Here is a 21,924-nt window from a genome sequence, read left to right on the forward strand (position 1 = left end):
CGTCTCCGCTTCAGGGAGACAGGCAGGGTTAGGGGGGGGGGGGGGGGGCGCTCGGGGCGGCAACGGCCAGCCCTGAAAAGATGACACAAGCCCCATCTTTAGATACACGCACCAGCTGGCTCATTTTTAAGTGAATGCATAGCGGGAGTATACACTGATTGTATGCCTCGCTATGTTGCATGTTGTATGTCGCATCACAGCGACAAGAGAACACATCTGTAAAGTACATTCATTATTTTTGCATACCGAATAAATACTATCTGCTTTTGCATGTAGCCCAAAACAAACATACAAATGTGTGTCCTCATATGGTTTTGCTGCAATGCATACACACCAGTCATGGCATAACGGGAGCAGGACTCTGACAGGCCTGCTTTACCATTGAGTCTTTCATTGAGTGTTATATGAGCTGGTTGTGGTGCAGAAACACATGGCATGTTGCAATGCACTCTCATCACAATGCTGCAACAGCAAGCTGTTATACACAACAAAGCTGTATTGGGACACATCTGTATAATAATAATAATAATAATAATAATAGTAATAACAATAATAATTATTTATTTTATATAGAAAAGTTCTACGAATATAATTTACAGTGCTTTACACTTGCCTTTGATTCACAAAACATAAAACAAGCTTAACTAGGTATATTAGTTAAATACTTGTGTAGGGAGGTAATGCTGCCCATACTCTTGTGAGATATTGTATACAATCATTCGATTTCGACCACTTCTGGCCGATAAATCGAATGATTGTATGCATTTTTAAGGGACTTTTCGACGTGATGCGTGGGCATGCCGTTGAATGTCGCGTCTACAGATATTATGTGCTGCACATAATACCTTTCAAATTGTAGGAGCAGTCACATGTGGTTTTTAACCACATGCGATTGCTTGAATAGAATCTGGGGGTGGGGGCGGAGGGGACGCATTCAGCGTTGTGGGGTTTGGTGACCAGGGGCCCTAGGGACCGCTGGCAACGTACCTGCGTCTCGTATCAGGGGGCAGAGGAGTAGTGTAGCGCTAGCAGTAGCACTTGCGGGAGGCGGGAGTCAGTGGTATTTTTTAAAATACTGGGCTGCCCTGTGATTGGTTGAGAGAGCTCAGCCAATCACAGGGCAGCTCGGTGTTTTCAACAAATCTTCTGCCACCGCTGACTCCTGCCACCTGCAATCGCTACTGCTAGCATACACTACTCCGCCGCCCCCTGCCTGCCCTCTTCCAGAACCCGATGTGCCATCGGAAGATGGCATTCGACATCGGGTGCCTACTTTTGATCCCAAAAATGTGATCGGATTCAATGGACATCGTACTTCGATGTCGCATCGAATCCCATCGCATAAGTGTATGGGTAACATAAGACTTGAGTTTATGGGGTCAATTCAATTAGGTAGAAGTTGCAAGATACAAGCTTCAATATGATGTCAATGAATATATCTAAATTAATTTTGCAGTCCTAAAAGCAACTTGATTTAAAGAAGTCAAAGAAAAGTCACTTTATTCCATTTGCATCTCATTTAGGGTGAGTAATGATACTGATAATCCTTATTTAGGTTTAAAATGTTGGAAAAACATGCTGCACATTCCTAGTATACCAGATTTTTCTAACACAATTACTGTGCATTAATGTGTGGATCTGAGCCCTCAAACATTGCACTGGACCAAAGAGTAGCTGCCAGGAGGAAGAGATAGGAGCCTACCATAGTAGGAGATTGTGAGCTTAGGAAGTGTGGTACCGGTTCTATCATATGTATGTATGTATTTGGTGTATTTATTTATTATATGTTTAACCTTTTCCTGACCACTTATCTTATTTAAATGTTTGAAACAGCCTATAATATAGACCATCTGTACTGTTAAATATTAATTATTTTCAGGGCTGTTACTACTCCCCCAATACTTACTGGAGATTTTGGATTACATTAGGATACCCCCCATCTTAAAATCCTGTGTGTGCCACTAATTTTACAGGCAAATATTGAATAAAGAGAAGTGGTGAATATTCTATTAGCCCTACTGTATTTCTCTTATAATTGTATAGTTTCTTAAGTGCTGTTTGTGGAATATTTTATGCAAATTGATGTTAATAAGACGTGATTTTTGATATGCATGACTTTTATTAATAAATTCTATGTATTACTTCAAGTCTCTTTAGAATTTATATTTCTTTCACTCCTTTCACTATTATATATATTTATATATGTACAATATATATTTTCCATTGTGTATTGGGTGCCACATTTTGCATGGCTAATCCTTACATTTTTTTCTTATTAGATATATATAATGAAATGCAGATTTAATAACATTCTCTAAGATATTTAATTAAGCGTATATCAAATCTAGAAAGCAAAGGAAAGACATTTCTTTCATATCAGTATAGATTTAAAAAAAAATGTATGCTAATACAGTATAACAACATCAGACACAAACCTTAACAAACAGAAGCAAATCCAGGATTATGCTCCTAAAAGATTCAGCTACTGTATGTAGATGACATGTAGATGACAAACATACCAATAAACATGTTTTGATCTAAGTAAACTTTTAATCCATTATTGTTTAAATCAAAACTAAAAAGACTGAAGGTTGCATCCTAAGTGCCTTTTTGCAGTAATATAGAAAATGTAAATGCTTTTAATATATTAAACTCTTTCAATTTATAATTTAGAAATATAGATTTACAACTTCAGACTGTTTATGCCAAGGTCTTTCAAAGAAATTATTATTTTCCCTTCTGATTTTATAGCAAGTGAAAAACAACATACTCTCAGAATATCCTAATTATTAATTTGTCAGATTTTGTATAATCAATCAAGCAAAAAATATGTAGAAACATATCAAGACTATATGAAGATGACGGATAAATTGCAGTCACATGACAGAGGGTAAAGAGGACCATGTTTATGAGAGTTTACACTCTAGAGCAGGGGTGACCAAACCTGTCCTCAAGATCTATCAACGGTGCATGTTTTCCAGGCAACCTGTGGAACTATAGTAGGAATGAATGCAGCAGGTTTTAAAATGTGACAGTTAGTAATGACTACAGCTGTGTAGCAGCTAGGTAACCTTGAAAACGTGGACCATTGGTAGATCTCAAGGACCCGTTTGGCCACCCCTTCTCTAGAGTTAGAAGGTAAGGCTATGACAATAGATGCGTTAGGGATAGTATATCAGATGGTTTTACTCAGAAATACTTTGATTAGTTGGGCAAAGAAGAGTCTTTAATGAAAAGATGAATTATGGGAGAGAGCTATCAAACTGAAAGTTGTGGGAGAGTTCAGCCAGATCAGATAGACTGTTCCTTAAAAGAACAGCTCTAGCAGGCCAGAGTGATAATCAGAGAAAAGGCCTGAGGGAGTGGGACATGTTCACAGATGTATGAGTCAACTAACTGGAAAGGATTTTAAAAGTGACAGTGAGTAGCATGAATTGGATTCTGGAGATTATGAGATACTGGTGTAGGAAGGAATTGCACAATGGTGAGAGGTAAATCAAATAAATCTTGGCACAGCATTTAGAATGAAGTGAGTGTGAATGTATCAATGAGAGGGGGAAGAGGTTGCAGCAATATAAGTTAGAGGGAATGTATTAGGGATTTTGTAGCAAAAGAGATACATTTTTGGAATCTACCAATGGCAACTAGGGATTTTTTTCAATTTGCAAAGACACCAGATGGGTTATTAACACAGGGAGAAAAGAATGTTATAAGCTCAGTTTTCGATATATATTAAGAAGGATATGGGCTATAAATGGCCACTGAACATGGGAGGGTGGGAGAAGAGAGAGAGTTGAGAGGAAGGGTAGGAAGCTCTGCAGCAGGAAGCCCATGATGAGATCCATCTGCAGGATTGTGGGGGCGGAGCTATGGGAGTCGCAGTCCCCCAAGTCTTGAGCCTCTTGGGACCTGCTTCCCACAAGCACTGTCCCTGGTGGCGGCTCAGCATGCCCTGAGCCCCGCTGCCAGGACCAAGCAGTGATGCCTCCTTCCACAGCTGGTTGTGCCACCGAAACAGACACCCACGCAGGTTGCTTCACTGTGCTGCAGGTGGCTTACCCCAATAATCCCAGTGTTACACCATTGGCTGACAGAATAAAATAGACATATGGCTGCTGATCTTATTCTGAACGGAAATGAAATACCCTACGCGTTTCGTCCATTAGGACTTCATCGGGGACATGTCAGAATTAGGTACATTAAAGTAAGTGGTCCCACCAAAGAGAATTAAAAAATGACTAGTGGAGGTGATCAGAAGGTTTATAAAAAAGGGGTTCCCCCAATATGGGATTAGCCAGTAGATGGACTTTGGCAATGTAAAACAGATGATGGAAGTTGTCACAATACAGTGGTTGGATTTTAAAGAGGAACAATCAAATTCACTGTAAGTCCTGTAGCTCTGTCTCTCCTGCCTCAAGGATTAGAGTTTGACACACTCTAATCCTTATTCAGAATTCATTCAGCAGAATATATATATATATATATATATATATATATATGTAATGAAAAAATCCAATACCGGCTCTCCCAGCTTTGTTACTATGCTGCCCTGGGTGCCCACCGCAGGGAGGTGGAAGCCTCCGCAGTAATACAAATACGTCTCAGCAGCACTCCATGGGTCAAAAGATTCAAACTGCAACAAGCGGCTTAGGTTTTAAACGTCAACGTTTCAGTGCCCAGTTTAATGTAGCGGCACTTTCGTCAAGGCATATTGTATGCCTTGACGAAAGTGCCGCTACATTAAACTGGGCACTGAAACGTTGCCGTTTAAAACCTAAACCGCTTGTTGCAGTTTGAATCTTTTGACCCGTGGAGTGCTGCTGAGACGTATCTTAACAATATCAAACAGAAGAACTTTCTTTTAACAATTTATACTGAGGCTGCGATACCACAATGTTACCCGAGGACCGGGTAACTTACATATAACATACACTTCCCAAATGTGGTTCAGCGCCCTTTACTCAATTGATAGTCCATACGTCATTTCTCCAAGATTCTGTTGTACGGCCAGACGGTCAATCAAACTTTGAAGATTTTAATAAATTGTTATCTTGGAGAAATGACGTATGGACTATCAATTGAGTAAAGGGCGCTGAACCACATTTGGGAAGTATATATATATATATATATATATATATATATATATATATATAAATATGCAGGGTTGGAGCAGCACAGCCACACAAAGAAACAGTTGCTTGATGGGTGCTACAACCTGGTTCCAGACATCCCTGGTTCCATAAATATACAGCGTTTGGCGGCACTCCCAATAATGACACAGCAACAGTCAGGTAGTAGGCAACGTTTCAAGGTCTTTAATACCTCGTCATCAGGACCTGATGACGAGGTATTAAAGACCTCGAAACGTTGCCTCTGTGACCCTCGTGAGTACGCTGTGCCTGACCAGTGAGGTGGCGTGAAAGTATTTCCACAACAATTTGCAGGTAACAGATTTGAAAATGATATGTCTATGTATATGAGAATAGTATCATTGCACTAATAAGAGCCGATAAGATGTAATTAGTACAGCATATTGCACTTCCGGGGTGTGGTATAATGGTTGGTCAGCTGGAGGGGTATTTAAGTCACTGAGTGGGCAATGGTATGTTTGCTTTATTCTGCCAAGGTGGTCTTGAAAAAGGTCCCACAGTGGACCGAAATGTCGACATCGCCCTGAGATATAAATACATTTTCTCCTTCTGATGATAATAAAGTCTGGTGAGTGCTCTCTGCATGGTTGCTATATTAAAATGTTGTTCTAATTGGACTACCTTTTTGAGATTGACACCCCAGCCGTTGCCATGGATAAAATTATGTGCTGTGCTACTCTGCTCTGGAATATATATAGATCCCCTGTGAGGCATGCTGATCCCTGCATAGTGCGTGGATACCAAACCCTGCCCAGCCTGTCTCGGCTGTCTAAGGCGGTGGGACGCACAGTTGGAAGCCGGTGGAAAGCAAGTTTGCTGCCGCCATGGCAACGCTGTTGCGGAGACCGGAAGTGCAGCTGAGAAGACTTCCGGGAGACAGTGCACGCAGCGGGAGACGCTGCTGACAGGTAAGGTCTTGGGGGTATATATGTGCATTGTTTGTTCTATGTGGTTGCTGTAGGAGGTTCTGAGGAAGGCAGTACGCTGCCGAAAGTACTTAACCGCTTAAATACAGTTGTATTGTACTTATACAGTCTCTGAGTGCTCTCTTTATTGGAAGTATATATATATACCCCATATACACCCCATTCGCAGGGATGGCGAGTGTTGTGGTACTCTGTATGTGTGTATATATGTGGGTTAATTTTTATTAACCTTTGTTACTGTGATCATAGCTTTCTCTTTCACCCCAGATGAGCTAATTTATCTGTAACCTGTTACAGCTGCCCCTTTAATTCTAAGTCAGGTGTTGTGTTAGGTGACTGCCTCATCTTTAAAAGCCATAAGGCACTTGGCAGGTGAGCTTTAAACCAGGAAAATACACATGTCCACTTTAGCTATGATGTGTCGGCAGTTGGCAGGCTCTTGAGAAACAAATGCTAGTGTAGGACTTGCAGTGAAATGGGGTCTCTTGGCGATGGGCTGCAAGCTTAAATGCATTGATCAATTCATGAACTAAAACCCCATTATTTATTTGATTGATTGTATACTAAGGTGAGTTAGTTCATTATGAAGAGTGTTGAGTCCCTGTATTTGTATTTATTAGAGCATGTGGTCACAGGCCACTTTCACCCCAACCTGGGAATGGCGAGTGCTGTTTGCACCCCATTCGCAGGGATGGCGAGTGTTGTGGTACTCTGTATGTGTGTATATATATATATATATATATATATATATAGGTACTTGTTTCCTATCTGGGCGCCCAGGTTTTCTACGTACGGCACCGTAATGAAATCGGATCGCATCGCATCAGATTCGGTACTCGATGATGTACGATGGCATACGATGCGATCCGATCCGATTTCATTTTAAATCGGATCGCATCGCATGCGGTGCACAATGCGATGCGATCCGATTTAATTTTTAGTGGACTGATAATGGCAATTTACCCATTACCAACGACACCACCACTATCCACGTGATCCCGAAGCGTGGCGAGCGGCGGCGGTACGCGTCCTCCGACTTTTTCTTACCCCCACTATCCACGTCGGCGTGGAGTTGAGAATAGAATAGTGTGGCGAGTGCAGCGAGCCACCGAGCCCGAAGCGTGGCGAGCGCAGCGAGCCCCGCGAGGGAACGCGGATACCTTCACAGTTATACGTGTCCCCTCGCGGGCTTCACAGGTGTCCGTGGCAACGCGGACACCTGTGAAGCCCGCGAGGGGACGCGTTTACCTGTGAAGGTATCCGCGTCCCCTCGCGGGGCTCGCTGCGCTCGCCACGCTTCGGGCGCGGTGGCTCGCTGCGCTCGCCACACTATTCTATTCTCAACTCCACGCCGACGTGGATAGTGGGGGTAAGAAAAAGTCGGAGGACGCGTACCGCCGCCGCTCGCCACGCTTCGGGATCACGTGGATAGTGGTGGTGTCGTTGGTAATGGGGCGGTAAATTGCCATTATCAGTCCACTAAAAATTAAATCGGATCGCATCGCATCGTTCAATATCGTGTATGTGCATTTGTGGTATCCGATTCGATGCGATCCGATTTTTATACGGAGAATAGCATGGTGCGCAATTAACTTAGCGGGCGCCCAGATAGGAAACAAGTACATATATATATATGTGTGTGTGTGTGTGTGTGTGTGTGTGTGTGTGTGTGTGTGTGTGTATTTTAAATCTTTGTAAAATCTTTGTAAGTAGTAATAAAATGATGACGATACAATAATAATTTAAATATAAAGCAAATAAAGAATAAAATAAATAAATTAAGAATGAGTGAGAGGGTCAAGTTATAATAATTTCATCAACATTAATTTCTACATGCCAGCAAATAATTGTTAAATTGTTTTCTTTATATTATAAAAACAATATCTGAAGATGTTTAATTAAAAAAGCTTTTTCTCTTTATCACATTTTCCACAGATAACACTTGGATGAAGCTTGAAAATAGAACTGACGTTTCACTTGGCTCTTTAGACCAGAAACATAAGAATAGTGGGATTAGTGTTAGTAATTTATAAAGGTGATACCTTCATACTGTGAGCACACACTGGAAAGTATGCAAAGCTTCATTATAATTACACACAGGGTGCCAAAAATATCACACAGCTCCATATTTATTCAAGAATCCATGGACACTGAGAGAATTTCAACTTTAAGATGATGTACAAAACAAGTATTTCTCTGTCATCGAATGTCAACTGTCATCATTAAAAAAAACTCCATTAGTCTTATATGATGTATTTTGAAGAACCCCCCCCCCAATCCTTTCTGTCATACTACCTAGAAATATATTTGTTTTTATTGATTATAAACTAAGTGCTAAATACAAAGATCTGGAGCACAAACTGTTTTGCAGCTGTTAAGTGACAGGAAAAAATGTGCATTCGACCAAAAGCTTGCCTTAAACATTGCACTTAGGTGAACCAGCAAATTCAAATTTAAAAATTCTTTATTAACATAATGCTTGTAAGCATATATATTTCAACTAGGTGATTCATCGCGCCCTACGGGCGCTCTTCACACCGTCGTAAGGGGCTGCGCCCCCTTAATTTGTGAACGTTTGTATATGAGAAATATGGTTAGAATTGTATGAAAGATGCCCTGTATTGCAACTTAGGTGTCCGCGAATTGCAGGAGGGGGGGTCGCGGAGGGTGCTGTGAATTGCAGGAGGGGGGGTTGTGGGGGGGTGGATGCTGCGAATCGCGGGAGGGGAGGGATTGCAGAGAATCGCGGGAGGGGGGTCGCGGGGTGGGTTGCCGCATATCGCGGGAGGGGGGTTACGGGGGCGGGGGTTGCGGCGAATCATGGTAGGGGGGGTCGCGGGGGGTGTGCCGTGAATCACGGGAGGGGGGGTCACGGGGTGGGGTGCCGAGAATCGCGGGGGGGTGTGTGTGTGCCGTGAATCACGGGAGTGGGGGTTGCGGGGGGGGGGGGGTGGGGGGGGGGTGTGACGCGAATCGCCACAAGAAAAAATCAAGACAGAAAGGTCAACACATGTAAATGTTGACATAAGTGTGGCACTTCATTGGTGTCCATGTCGACACATGAGAATGAATATGAAAACATTCAAAAAATGAAAAAAAAAACTTCAAAAACTCATGTCAACCTTTTTCATTGTCGACCATAGCCATGTCAGTGTTTTCCATGTGCAATTTAATTCTGGAGCTGCCGCGAATCGCGGGGGGGTGCCGCGAATTGCGGGAGGGGGGGTCGCGGGGGTGGGTGCCGCGAATCGCGGGAGGGGGGGTTACGGGGCGGGGGTTGCGGCGAATCATGGGAGGGGGGGTCACGGGGGTGTGCCGTGAATCACGGGAGGGGGGGTCACGGGGTGGGGTGCCGAGAATCGCGGGGGAGGTGTGTGTGTGTGTGCCGTGAATCGCGGGAGTGGGGGTTGTGGGGGGGTGTGACGCAAATCGCCACAAGAAAAAATCAACACAGAAAGGTCAACACATGTAAATGTTGACATAAGTGTGGCACTTCATTGGTGTCCATGTCGACACATGAGAATGAATATGAAAATATTCAAAAAATGAAAAAAAAAATTCAAAAACTCATGTCAATCTTTTTCATTGTCGACCATAGCCATGTCAGTGTTTTCCATGTGCAATTTAATTCTGGAGCTGCCGCGAATCGCGGGGGGTGCCGCGATTTGCGGGAGGGGGGGTTGCGGGGGGTGGGTGCCGCGAATCGCGGGAGAGCGGGGTTTATGGGGGTTCCGGTGGGGGGTTGCCGCGAATTGCGGGGGGGGGGTCGCAGGGGGGTGCCGCGAATCGCCGGAGGGGGGGTTGCGGGGGTGTGTGACGCGAATCGCCACAAGAAAAAATCAACACAGAAAGGTCAACACATGTAAATGTTGACATAAGTGTGCCACTTCATTGGTGTCCATGTCGACACATGACAATGAATATGAAAAAATTAAAAAAATTAAAAATAAATCTTCAAAAACTCATGTCAACCTTTTTCATTGTCGACCATAGCCATGTCAGTGTTTTGCATGTGCCATTTAATCCTGGGGCTGCTGCGAATTGCGGGGGGGGGGGTGCCGCGAATCGCGGGAGGGGGGTCGCAGGGGGGGTGCCGCCAATCGTGCAAGGGGTGGTTGCGGGGGGGTTCTTTTTGCCGCGAATCGCGGGAGGGAGGTCGCGGGGGGGTGTTTTTTCCGCGAATCGGGGGGGGGGGGGGGGTCACGGGGGAGGGTTTGCCGCGATTCGCGGGAGGGGGGGGTCGCGGGGTGGTGGTTATGCCGCGAATTGCGGGAGGGGTCGTGGGGGGGTTCTTTTTGCAGCGAATCGCGGGAGAGGGGGTCGCGTGGGTGTTTTTGCTGCGAATCGCGGTAGGGGGGGTCGCGGGGGAGCGGGTGTTTTTGCCGCGAATCACGGGAGGGGGGGGTGCGCGGGGGGGAGGTTTTGCCGCAAATCGCGGGAGGGGGGCGCTCACCTGGTGGCTGTGGAGTAGCAGTGCTGGGCAACATGGGAAGGCAGTGGGTGTCTGGCACTGTCTGTGGGCTCACTGGGCTGGTTCTCTGTCACATACCTCCCAACATGACCCTCTCCAGGAGGGACACAATGCTCTGTTTCTAGACTTCCCCTTAATGAATGATTGCCATCACCTGTTTTAAACAGGTTAATTTCTCAGAAAGGTGTTCAGCACAGATGAAGGCAATCACACATTAAGAGGAAAGTCCAGGAACAGAGCGTTATAGACACAGACACCCACTTTGAGTGACAGATGTAGCCAAATATATAGGAGATTGCAATGCAGACATTTTAGAAAAAAAATGTTTGGCAAGGGATCAAGATGCTAAAGTGAATATTTGTGAGAGTCAATTGTTGGAAAGTTAGCAATGCAAATGTCAAAAAATATTGGTTAATTTTTTTTTAGTGCTAATATATAAAATAGTAGTAGTAGTAGTATATTAGAGGGAACTAAGGTGTACTGTACATAAAGCAAAAGATAAACAAGGGTAGTTGCGCTAGATGACAAAATCAGGTAATGGAACAATTTAAGAAGATAAATGAAATAATATAATTTATATTAAGATAACACTTTTGTACTTAAAATTAAAATAAAACTGGCTTTAGTAGCCTTTAGGTAAAAGTAAATGAAATAACTGCTATAGATTGTGCTATTGTTTAATGTGAACTGTTCTTTCACAGTCACCTCAACTCCTTATGTGTCCTTTCCTTTTTTGGGCCAAAAAGGTGCAATTGGTCCCGTTGTGGGATCTTGTGTATTTTCCCACCACAGCTCTTCCTCCAATCCAAATAGGGAGATGATTTTTCCTCCACAGTGATGGAATATCTGAAGTCTGGGGGTTCCCTTCCACAGGCCAGTTGAAGAGGTGGTGTTCCTCCACAGCTAATAGCAAGGTCTGTTTGGGAGTCCTGTTTCCTGGGTCAGCTCTAATGGGTATGGCTGTCACCGCAGTTGGAGCAAGGCTCTCAGAGATGCATTTAGGATCGAGCTGAGCAGTAGCAGCAATTCCAGGTGTAACAATAACAAGTGCCTTGCTCCAACTGCGGTGACAGCCATACCTATTAGAGCTGACCCACAATACAGGACTCCGAAACAGACCTTGCTATTAGCTGATGCTGATTGCACAAGTGAGCGACTTATTTGTAGACTGCTTATCAGAAACAGAATCACTTTATTGGCCATGCATGCTCTCGTACACTTGGAATTGTCTGTGGATACAGTGCAGCTTTAAGCATGGTACAAGATGGATAACAGGACATACATACATACATTGCATCAGTTGCACATACAAATGTAAATTCACTTGTTATGATTTGCAAGGTCATAACATGTGAATTGACATTAGTATGCGCAACTGATGCAAGGTTTGCTTCAACCGAGTCAAGGTGTTGCTGCAATCCCGCTTGCAGTAATGATTTCATGGTAAATTGACAGAAAGAGAGGTGTTTACCAGGAGAAGTTAAAAAATTGCAGGCTTGACTTTTCAGATTTTGTATCTGCTGCCAGCTACAAGCTCATACATACAAAAACATGGTGCCTGTGTCACTACTATCATGTCCAGTTGAAGTAGCCATAGGGCTACCCATAATCTCAATAATTCTTGTTTTTTGCGCATAGGCTGCAAATCTGTACGAAATTTTAGCTTACTTTGTGGTGGGTCTGGTGGGCTTATCTCCATTTCTGAATTAGCAGCTCCATAGCCTAAAAAAATGCAATTGCCTTTACATACTCTGGTTCAGGCCATGAGGCTGTGTTGCCTCCATTAGGTTTTATATAGTCATTGGGCACTGGGTATTCAACCCCCACCGCTATTTCCGAGGAGGGAAATAGTGGTGAGGGCCTATTCAATGTTATCTTTCCCGACAGCATTGAAAAGGTGTCTCGTCAGAACGGACCAACTTTATATGCTGTCTGGCCTGTTTTGCCAAAACCATCCATGGATTATCAAGATCATGGTCATATCTCAACAATCCACGGCCATTTTTGCGGACATGCCCCCTTTCTCAGATCAGCACGTGGGACATTGATTCCCACCTGCCGATAAACAGGTGGGGGGCCGGAAACAGGCCTTGATCCTGACTCTCGGGATGTAATGACAGTCAGGACCCAGGATTGAATACCCCCCTATATGTCTGTTGTGCATGCCTGCAGTTCGGGTGCCAGGGGTGGCTGCATTTACGGTCACTGCTAGCCACAGTGATTGGGGTGCAGCTACTAGAAAAAATATAGAATTCAGCGCTTGAAGTGCCGGTATATTATACCATTGAGTATAGGTAAAATCCAGAACGGAACTCAAAACGCCTTATCAGACAGGTTCCATTCATCAAAATGCCATTCCAGAGCTTGTAGTGCCTGTCCCACCACCAGAGAGATGTGGAGAAATTACAGCCTCCCCATATGGTCTGGACTTTTTCGGTTTCAGTATGACTTTTTACTACCTTATGATGACTTAAAGTATTACATATTTTAAAAAATGTCTCTAAATCCAATACCATGAATAAAATGACTGTGTGCACAACCTAAGACATTCCACTTCCCAGTACATTGTCATGTGGAAGACAAATGCATTTGCTACTTACAGACGGATGAGGGTTTATTGCATTGTTTGTCACTCTGCTACAAAACATTAAATGAAGCCTCCCAGCCACGGTACATGTGGATAATGTGCACAGTGCACCAAGCAGCGGTACCCTCATTTTTTTAAGACAGAAATGTATTATCAAATTGCTTTGGGCACAGAATGCACATCACATTCAATGCTGCTTCTCAGATCACAGCCAACAGTTTAATAAACCCTGCTCCATATTCATTATGTGTAATTTGAGTTAAAGTGTGGAATACCTTGGTTTTACTATGTTCAAAAACAAAGTGAGCAGCTGGAATTCCAAGCTGGTTGATGAAGAAATCAGCATCTCCTGGTATCTGTGCGGAGCTAACATTACACTTGCGGCAGATCTCCTTCTCAGTACAGTTGGCTTGCACCTGAACATAAAAAGAATAAATGTATGCCAGCATTAACACAACTCTTCTTAAAAACCTGTTTCAATAATCATGAAACCCACATGACATTCATTTAACAGACAGTAACATTTATATTGTACGCCATTCAACCGATATATTGCTAAATGTTAAAATGTCTGTAGAATACAACATTGTTAGATGATTTAAAGGGAAATGATGTGGCTAAGTGCTTTCTGGTGTTTATTTATTTTCATTCTTTTTCATTCTCTTCTTCTTATGCGCACTGTTATACAAGTCTTGTAATTTATTTCTTATTAAATTTCTAAAAACCACATACGGTATTGTAACCGGTTCACCGTTCAGACAGGACACAGCAGGCAGTTTTCTGTATTTGTGCATGTATTTAATGACATACATGCCACAACTCCACTTTACAGCAACATAAGGTTCATACAAACAAACAACATCAAAGGGTATTTGTCCAAGCAGCGCTCCTTGCGCGCGGTGCATCAGTGGCTTTGGGCAATGGCAGTCTAAGCCTCTTGGCGCTACAACCCGTATGTCTTCTTACTGGCCCCTTGCTCTGTTTCTAGACTTCTCCCATAATTTATGATTGCCATCACCTGTGTTGAAGCAACGTTCTTATCAATTAACCTGTGTGAAACAGGTGATGGCAATCATACATTAAGAGGGGAGTCCAGTAACAGAGCATTCTGTCCCTCCTGGAGAGGGTCATGTTGGGAGGTATATATTTGGGTTACATTTTAATTAACCATTCTGTGTTTATAGCTTTCTTATGCACACCAGGTAAGCTCATTTATCCTAAACCTGTGACAACTGCTCCCTTAGTGGTAATGCAGGAGTTGTTTTGGTGATTATCTCGCCTTTAAAAACCATAAGTTATTTGGCATGTGAGCTGTAAACCAGAAAACAAGCACATGTTCATGTTAGCTATAATGTGTCAGCAGTTGCCAGGTTTTTTAAAAGACTGGTTGATAGAGTAGGACTTGCAGTGAAATGGGGTCCCTTGGCCCTCATGAACTAAAATCTCATTATTTATTTGACTGTTTTTTTTATTAAGGTGAGTTATCCTTTTACACCAAGGCAAAAACCCATGTTGGACCCAGGTCAGCATTGGTATAAAAGGGGCCAACCCAGGTCCTGACCAGGGTTTAACACTGGTTGGACCTGGGTCGTGGGCGGTGTAAATGGTCCCAACCCAGAGCCGGTATCCTGACGATAGTGCCATAATAAAAGACCACTGAAACATTGACACGAAAATCGACACTGTATCTGTCGTTTATTTCTTTATTTAGCTGAGTGCCACACCAGATCATCTCCTATGCCTTGCTTCACAGCTATGAAGGCACCAGCGACAGCTATTTCATTCAGCGTGGAGTGCCGATCCCGCAGGCAGCTATATATATAGATATAGATATATTTAAAAGCTATTTGGAGTGTAACTATATGGGCATCATTAAAATAAATTCTGATTGAATAATCTATACCTTATTGTATAAGGTCATATGCAGTTCTCCATCCCTAGTCAATATCCAACAGAGTAGAACACTATTAGTATTAACCCTTTGAGTGCCAAATGAATTTGTCAAAATTGGTGTGAAAATTGCCAAGCAAACAATTTTATTAATCATAATGACCAAATATGTTTCAATGCACAATGTATTCAACCTGCACTGTATCTGACCTGAATGGAATGCCATTTTTATGGTTTAGTGAATTTTAGGAAACTGCTCATCAAAAGGGGATTGGTACGAAATCCCGGCGGTCGGAATCCCGACGTTCAAAATCCCGACGCCTGAATCCCGACCGCCGAAATCCCGACAAGGGGGGGGCGTGGATCGCAGGGATTCCGATCGCAGGGATTTCAACTGCATCCCATCAAAAGGGCTGATTGGTCTAGGCTGCTTTTGGGTACAGATTGCCAGCCATCAGTGTCCCAGGGCACTAAAAATCGGCATATGCTGGGGGTATGTGCACTTGTGTAAAGAACATCTACATTTGCTATTTTACACATGGTTTAAGGTTTTTTTTATTTGTTAACTACTACTTCTATTGAGCAATATTCCACACACAATGCTTAGTACATTTCTGTGTTATATTGAAAGTTCTTGCAAGATGGTTCAGTTGGTTAGTGCTAATCCATTACTAATTTAAAAATAAATGTAATAGAAAGAACTGTTGTGTGTTTGTGCCGCTGCTCTGTTGCTTATATTAACCTGATAGCCTTTGGCCTATAATGGTAAACAATATTGTGAACTGTGAGGTGGTCAAACTGGAAATCATGTTATTGAGGCAAAAAATAATCGAGGAGCGAAAAAAGGCAAAAATTATGTTATTTTAGTGTTTTTATCTTTTTTTTTATTGCAGGTGAGGCAGTTTTGGCAAATTGAAAACCGTGATGGTGGATTGGACCCAAATCTAAAATCACAAAGTGTGCACATGTTTTGAGCAGAGCAGCAGTATATGCTGTGGGTGTGTGCACAGCATCTATCCAGTGAGACAGAGAGGCTTGAGGTATGGCCAGCAGCTCTCAGAGTGCTGTCATTACGCACAAAACTTCCTTGGTGGCCCCAAGCAGGACCTTGAGCTGAAGTGTAAGGGAATGTAGAAGGAGAAGGAGATCTGCACCCAGAGACAACACTCATTGTGAAGGGATTTTCTTACACCCCTATATATCAGTAGCAGCAGAGAGGGGCACATAACAGCATGCATCTCAACATTGGTGTCAATGGAGGAGGGACACTGTGGGGTGTGGCTTCACAGTCAAGTGGTGTGGCCTATGATCGTGGCTCTCTTACAAGGTCACTCCCCCATTTTTGCCACTGTGGGAGCTTGCTGCCTATACAGGGGTGTAAGAAAATCCCTTCACAATGAGTGTTGTCTCTGGGTGCAGATCTCCTATGCAACCATGTTATACTAGAAAGAAAATACTGGAAATAAAGAATTAACAAAATATATAATACTGTATTTAATGTAAATACAGTGTTTAAAAGCAATTGTGTTGTCACATTCCTTTTAACACATTCTCTGTGGGGAGACTTGTTTACCACACTGTCACTGCAGGAAGACCTTTTAAACTCCTTCTACATTCCCTAACTCTTCAGCTCAAGGTCCTGCTTGGGGCCACCAAAGAAGTTTTGTGTGCAATGACAGCAGTCTTTAGTCACTGCAGAAAATCACTACAAAATGTGTAGAGAGAAATCTGTTCTTGCTCATAAGCCCTCTCAATCATTCCTCCTTGGTGTCCCCTGACAAGTGGAGTCCAATGCTTCCATTGCCTCTGGGTGCTATGAATTGCTCCTGTATGTCATAGTAATATCAAACTGAACACTAGCAGTTCACCATTTCTCCTATACGTAATGGCAATGGAGGCCCAGAGTGGAATTTACAAATAAACACGCTCGTATAGTAAAGTAAATGCTATTGTCATCAAATCACACTGTAAAATCACAATTCGTCAGATGATGTATAGAAATGCTAGAAATGCAATGATCTTAATAATATTCTTATTGAAATACATGTATTATATAGGTGTAATTAGGCATCTAGTTGACCTGACATGAAGAGAGAAAAGTTCTTCTAGCAGGTGCCTGCATAGGTATCCATAGTATAAGAATTACATCTTTGACAGTGAGCATGCATACATCCAGTTGGCAGCCAGCCTGGATCAATGCAACCTTCATGTATGGTGTAGACTGCATAGTACCGACCCAATTGTGACTTCTTTGTAACCAGTGAGAAACGGAATAAGTGCAACCTTCAGTAATACTTTACTTGGGAAAGAGACACTTCTCAACAGAATCTCTTTACAGAGTAGCAAAACAATCAATTATTTGGTAAAGATCAGGACCTTGATTTACATAGATTATATTAACTGTACAGCAATTTCAACAGCTATACCAAGACTTTTGTATATTAACCCTTTGCGTGTCAACATTGCTGTGAGAGATCCCCAAAGGATCCTCTACAAATGCCAGCATTGCTCACAGCGACCGTTGTGTTTTTGGGGTTCAATACAGTATTTACAGTAACTAAACTTCAATTCATTTTCTTGGTTATATTTGTGTTAATTTATACTAAAAGAACAGTCGCTGTGAGTGGCGGTGGCATTTTTAGCAGATATTTTGAGGATCTCTCACAGCGATGTTGTCACGCAAAGGGTTAAACAATCAAGTAGCAATCCACCCCATCCTAATAGAAAACTCATTGGCTGAACAGCAGAGCAGCGAGGTCGTCCTCACTTCGAGGGTAGATTTAATAATGCTTATTAAAATAGACAAATGGTGTTGTTTCCCAGAGTAACCAGATTCTATAATTTCCTAGAATGCAATGCAATGAACAATGCCACTTTTTTAGTAGATATATTACCGAATGAGGACATTCCACTATTGCATCAACAAAACTTGTTTTTGCTCCTCAATTTTTTTGTACATACATCCATTTTCTGTAGTATTATTTCTTCATCCTATTACAATTCTACTTTGCCTGACAGCCCACACTTGATCCCAAGTATGATTTTTAGGCTGCTGCACTATCTGCAAACAAAAGCAGTGGTCCATCAATCTAGCACACTGGCGTAACTATAGCACCGCAGCCCCCGCCACCGCGGGGGGGCGATGTGCATATGGGGGCACCGGGGGCTGCGGTGCTATAGTTACACCTCCCCCCAATCCCCCGCAGGCTTACCTATTTCGCTGGTCCCGGCGGCTCTGTTCTTCTGCTGAAGTTCTCTGAAACTGTCTGCTGTATGGGGGCAGCCATTTTGTGGTGGTCCTCAGCAGAAGAACGGAGCCGCCAGGACCAGCGCGAAAGGTAAGGGTGCGGGGGATTGGGGGGGTTTGATTGGGCGGCGGGGGGCGCCCCCCTAACGGCGGGGGGGCGCCCAAAACTTAGCTACGCCGCTGATCTAGCACCATTTTGTTATTAGCTAATGCAGTCACATCTGATTGTATGAGCACATTTGATTTGATTTAACAGTTTGATAAAAGATTTGTGTATTTCAATAAACAATTTTTTATTAATACTCATTTTTCTTTTTTATATCCTGAAATGTTAACAATTGGCATACAGAACATAATGGGGGAAATTTAATAGGATGAGAGATTCAGAAAGTGAGAGATTTGGTAAAAAAAATCTCCAGTTTTTTTTAAAGCGGCAATCAGTTACACTGCAAAAACAGTGTGAATTTGCAGTGTAAATGATTGACGCTTTAAAAAAACTGGAGATTTCTTAACAAATCTCTCACTATCTAAATCTCTTGTCCTATTAAATTTCATCCTGTATACCCATTAGATATGGCATTTAGTTTTTCATATCCTTTTATAATTACATACCTTTTAAACAACACACACCTATTGTATCTAAATTAGGTTGAGTCTCTCATTTCCAAAAATCCAATATCAGAAATATTACAAAATCCAAACATTTTTTAACATGATTGAGATAGTGACACCTCTGCTTTCTGATGGTATAGTGTTATACAAAATTCAGTATTTAGTCTTGGGTCAAACCTACAACATATCTGATATATGCAAATATTCCAAAATATGAAAAAATCCAAAATACATCTGAACCCAAGCATTTTGCATATGGGATACCAATGATGAGCACATATGAAATAGTGTTTTTACATTAGTGCATGGTTGCCTTCTTTTAAGATGCCCTTTCCAGGATAGGGCAGCCAGCTTGGGGAAGCAGGAGCAAGGCTGGTGGTGTGACACTATTGGTGGTGTAGTGGTTGCAGGGATCACCAAAGGAAGGCTTTATTGGGGTTGTGGCCATTGCGATCACATCATCGAGGCCACACCTCTGTTGTGAAATGCCAGTACTAAAGGCATTGCAGAGCATGAATTGCATCACTTGATATCCAAGGACCCCCAAACCTAGGGGAGGGGGAATTTGCAGGAAACTAGGGACATTGTGCAGGACGTGCCCACCGTTCCAGGGGGCTCGGGAGGCAGTCTTCATTTTCTGGAGCCTCCAGGCCATTTCAGGAGCGTAGGCAAGTATGCATTTAGTGTGATTCTGACATTTACACATTTTTCTAATGATGACAGAGTGCAGTAAGCATGTGTTTGTTCAGTAGTAAACAGATGCAGACCAGAAAGATGTATAACTTGTGGATGGTAAGCAGCAGGTCTAAGTAGCGAATGATAACAATCCCAGCACTATCAAATCACTTTTAGTGGGTTTTATGTATGCCTTGCTGTTGCCTTTAGGTATTTTTTTTGTTTTTCAGGATACTTCATCAAAAAGGTATAAGGTATATTGTCCTTTTATGTTCATGTCTAAACAAACCATTTTTAATTAGCACATGAGATGTTTTACATAGTTTAATGCATATAAGAGTATGCATTTGTTATACAGAAATGGTAAGAGGATGTATGCTTTGTAGCCTAGGCCTGGTGCAAACCAGATGCATATACAATTCTTACTGAATAGCAAACATCTTCCAGTAGCTTCCACTATATTGCCTATAGTTGCAATTATTGTTTGTATTCTAGTAAAAAGCAATCTGCACATGTGATTATTATTATTATTTTTAATAACTCTGCTTCAACTGTTTTTTGGGATAAATAAAGGGAAATTCTAAAATTGATCTCTAATCTTCTTTAATTGTGACCAAGTAAAATTAGAATTCTAACCCAGAACTTTGTCAATACAAAGGGCCTGATTGAAACCTGCAGCCTAGTGAACAGGTAAACACCACCCACCCCAGGCTGAATGCCCGCCCTCTGCCGATTGACCCAGGCCGAATGCCCGCCCTCTGCGATTGATTCCCCTCTCTAACATACAACAGGATGTGTACACTAATGTATGCCCTCGCATGTGGCCGCAAGGAGGAGAAATCATTTGATGGTCGCTCACCATCAAATGATTTCTCCTGCCTTCGCTAGGAAAAGTCAGCCTGAAATGACTTTTCTAGTGTCCGCTATCCTACATATTCGGGCTGGGTGTTGACATCATGTGACGTTAGACGCCCGCCCCAAGCAGGAATCAACATGCCCCTGTTTGCAGAGGAATGCCCAGTGTTTTTATGGGGACACCAATAAAATGCTATGGCGTTTCCCTGCTCCAGACCTCTGCCCTTCCCCTTCCCTCTCACTATGGAGCAAACAGCTCGGTGAGCGCCAAACTCACCAAAGCAGTTCTCTCCCGTGTTTTGTGCATGTGCAAACCCCGACCATTAGGGACGGCAACAAATTTGGCCCATAACCAACTGACCTGAATCAGCCCCAAGTTTCAAGACACAGAGAAGAAAAAAAAATCCCAGTTTATACAGTTATAGAAGCATGATGGGCCTGATGTATCAAATGTCGAGAAGTGGAGAGTAATAAACTACCAGCCATTCAGCTCCAAAGTATCATTTTTCTGACCCAGCATGTAACATGACAGTTAGGAGCTGTTTGGCTGGCTGTTTATCACTCTCTGTTTTACCGCCTTTGAAGCTTGATCTATCTGGCGCGATATGTATTATGTATCCTACTTATACAGCCAAATCCACATTGACTACTTCACTTTAAACAAAACTAGAATTCTTTTATTTATATATATAATTTACAACATTAAACAGAACAGAATATTTCAGCTCTACATAAATTATGAATAATAATATGAAAATAATGAATCCAAATACTAATGAGGGAGAACTAGTTTCTCTATTAAATCATTTAGGCATTGCTTACATAGAACATTAATTGACATCCATTACTATATATAGTGACTGGGTTGCTTTGTTCTTCCCTTCAGTAACCATAGTCATTTTATAGCACAAAATAAGACTCCTAGTAATGTGAGCTAAGGCTGCATTATGCTCTCAAAGGACCCAGGACCACATTGTATGAAATGTCACTAGTACAAGAGAAATTATCTTTGAGCCGCATAACAGTCGAAGTATGTTTTTAAGTGGCTCAATAATGAATTCAAACATAGTAATATATTTTAAAATTAGTCAAAATCTTTATTAAATGTACGGCCTACAGTATAAAAACCCTTGACTATTCATAATAAGATGAATGTATTTATAAAGAATATCTTTTTTGCAGACAATATTTTTTTGATAGGATGTTTAGCCAAGTCATTTATATCTGAGAGTTGACACATAATTGCATTGCTGTATATATTAACGATGAAAGTCATTTAGTTTATTGGTCATTTCGAAGAAGAGGTCATTGCCTCTTGTTACAGAATCACCAATAACATGCTCTGTACTGTGTTTTATTATGCCAGCTAATGAAGCTCTTGCATCCTAGATCAAGGTAAGGCAACACAATTGTTATTTTTGAATAATGCATGTTTCCTGTCTGCTATTTCATGAAACCCAATGCTCATTGTAGACATTTATGCTTTTATTAGTCACCTCTACCATGTTCTC

General features: G+C 42.2%; 1 protein-coding gene across 1 annotated transcript in view; it reads right to left on the reverse strand.

Annotated features, from left to right (window-relative positions):
- The window catches only part of NAALADL2 (N-acetylated alpha-linked acidic dipeptidase like 2), a 570,750-nt gene that overhangs the window by 121,736 nt on the left and 427,090 nt on the right, over positions 1-21,924 (reverse strand). The window contains exon 10 of the mRNA XM_083177727.1: positions 13,410-13,550. Coding sequence (XP_083033853.1) covers positions 13,410-13,550 — 141 coding nt within the window. The remainder of the gene's footprint in view (positions 1-13,409; positions 13,551-21,924) is intronic.

This window comes from Crinia signifera, chromosome 3 (assembly GCF_055691185.1).
Source record: "Crinia signifera chromosome 3, ASM5569118v1, whole genome shotgun sequence".
In the NCBI taxonomy this organism is placed as follows: Eukaryota; Metazoa; Chordata; class Amphibia; order Anura; family Myobatrachidae; genus Crinia; species Crinia signifera.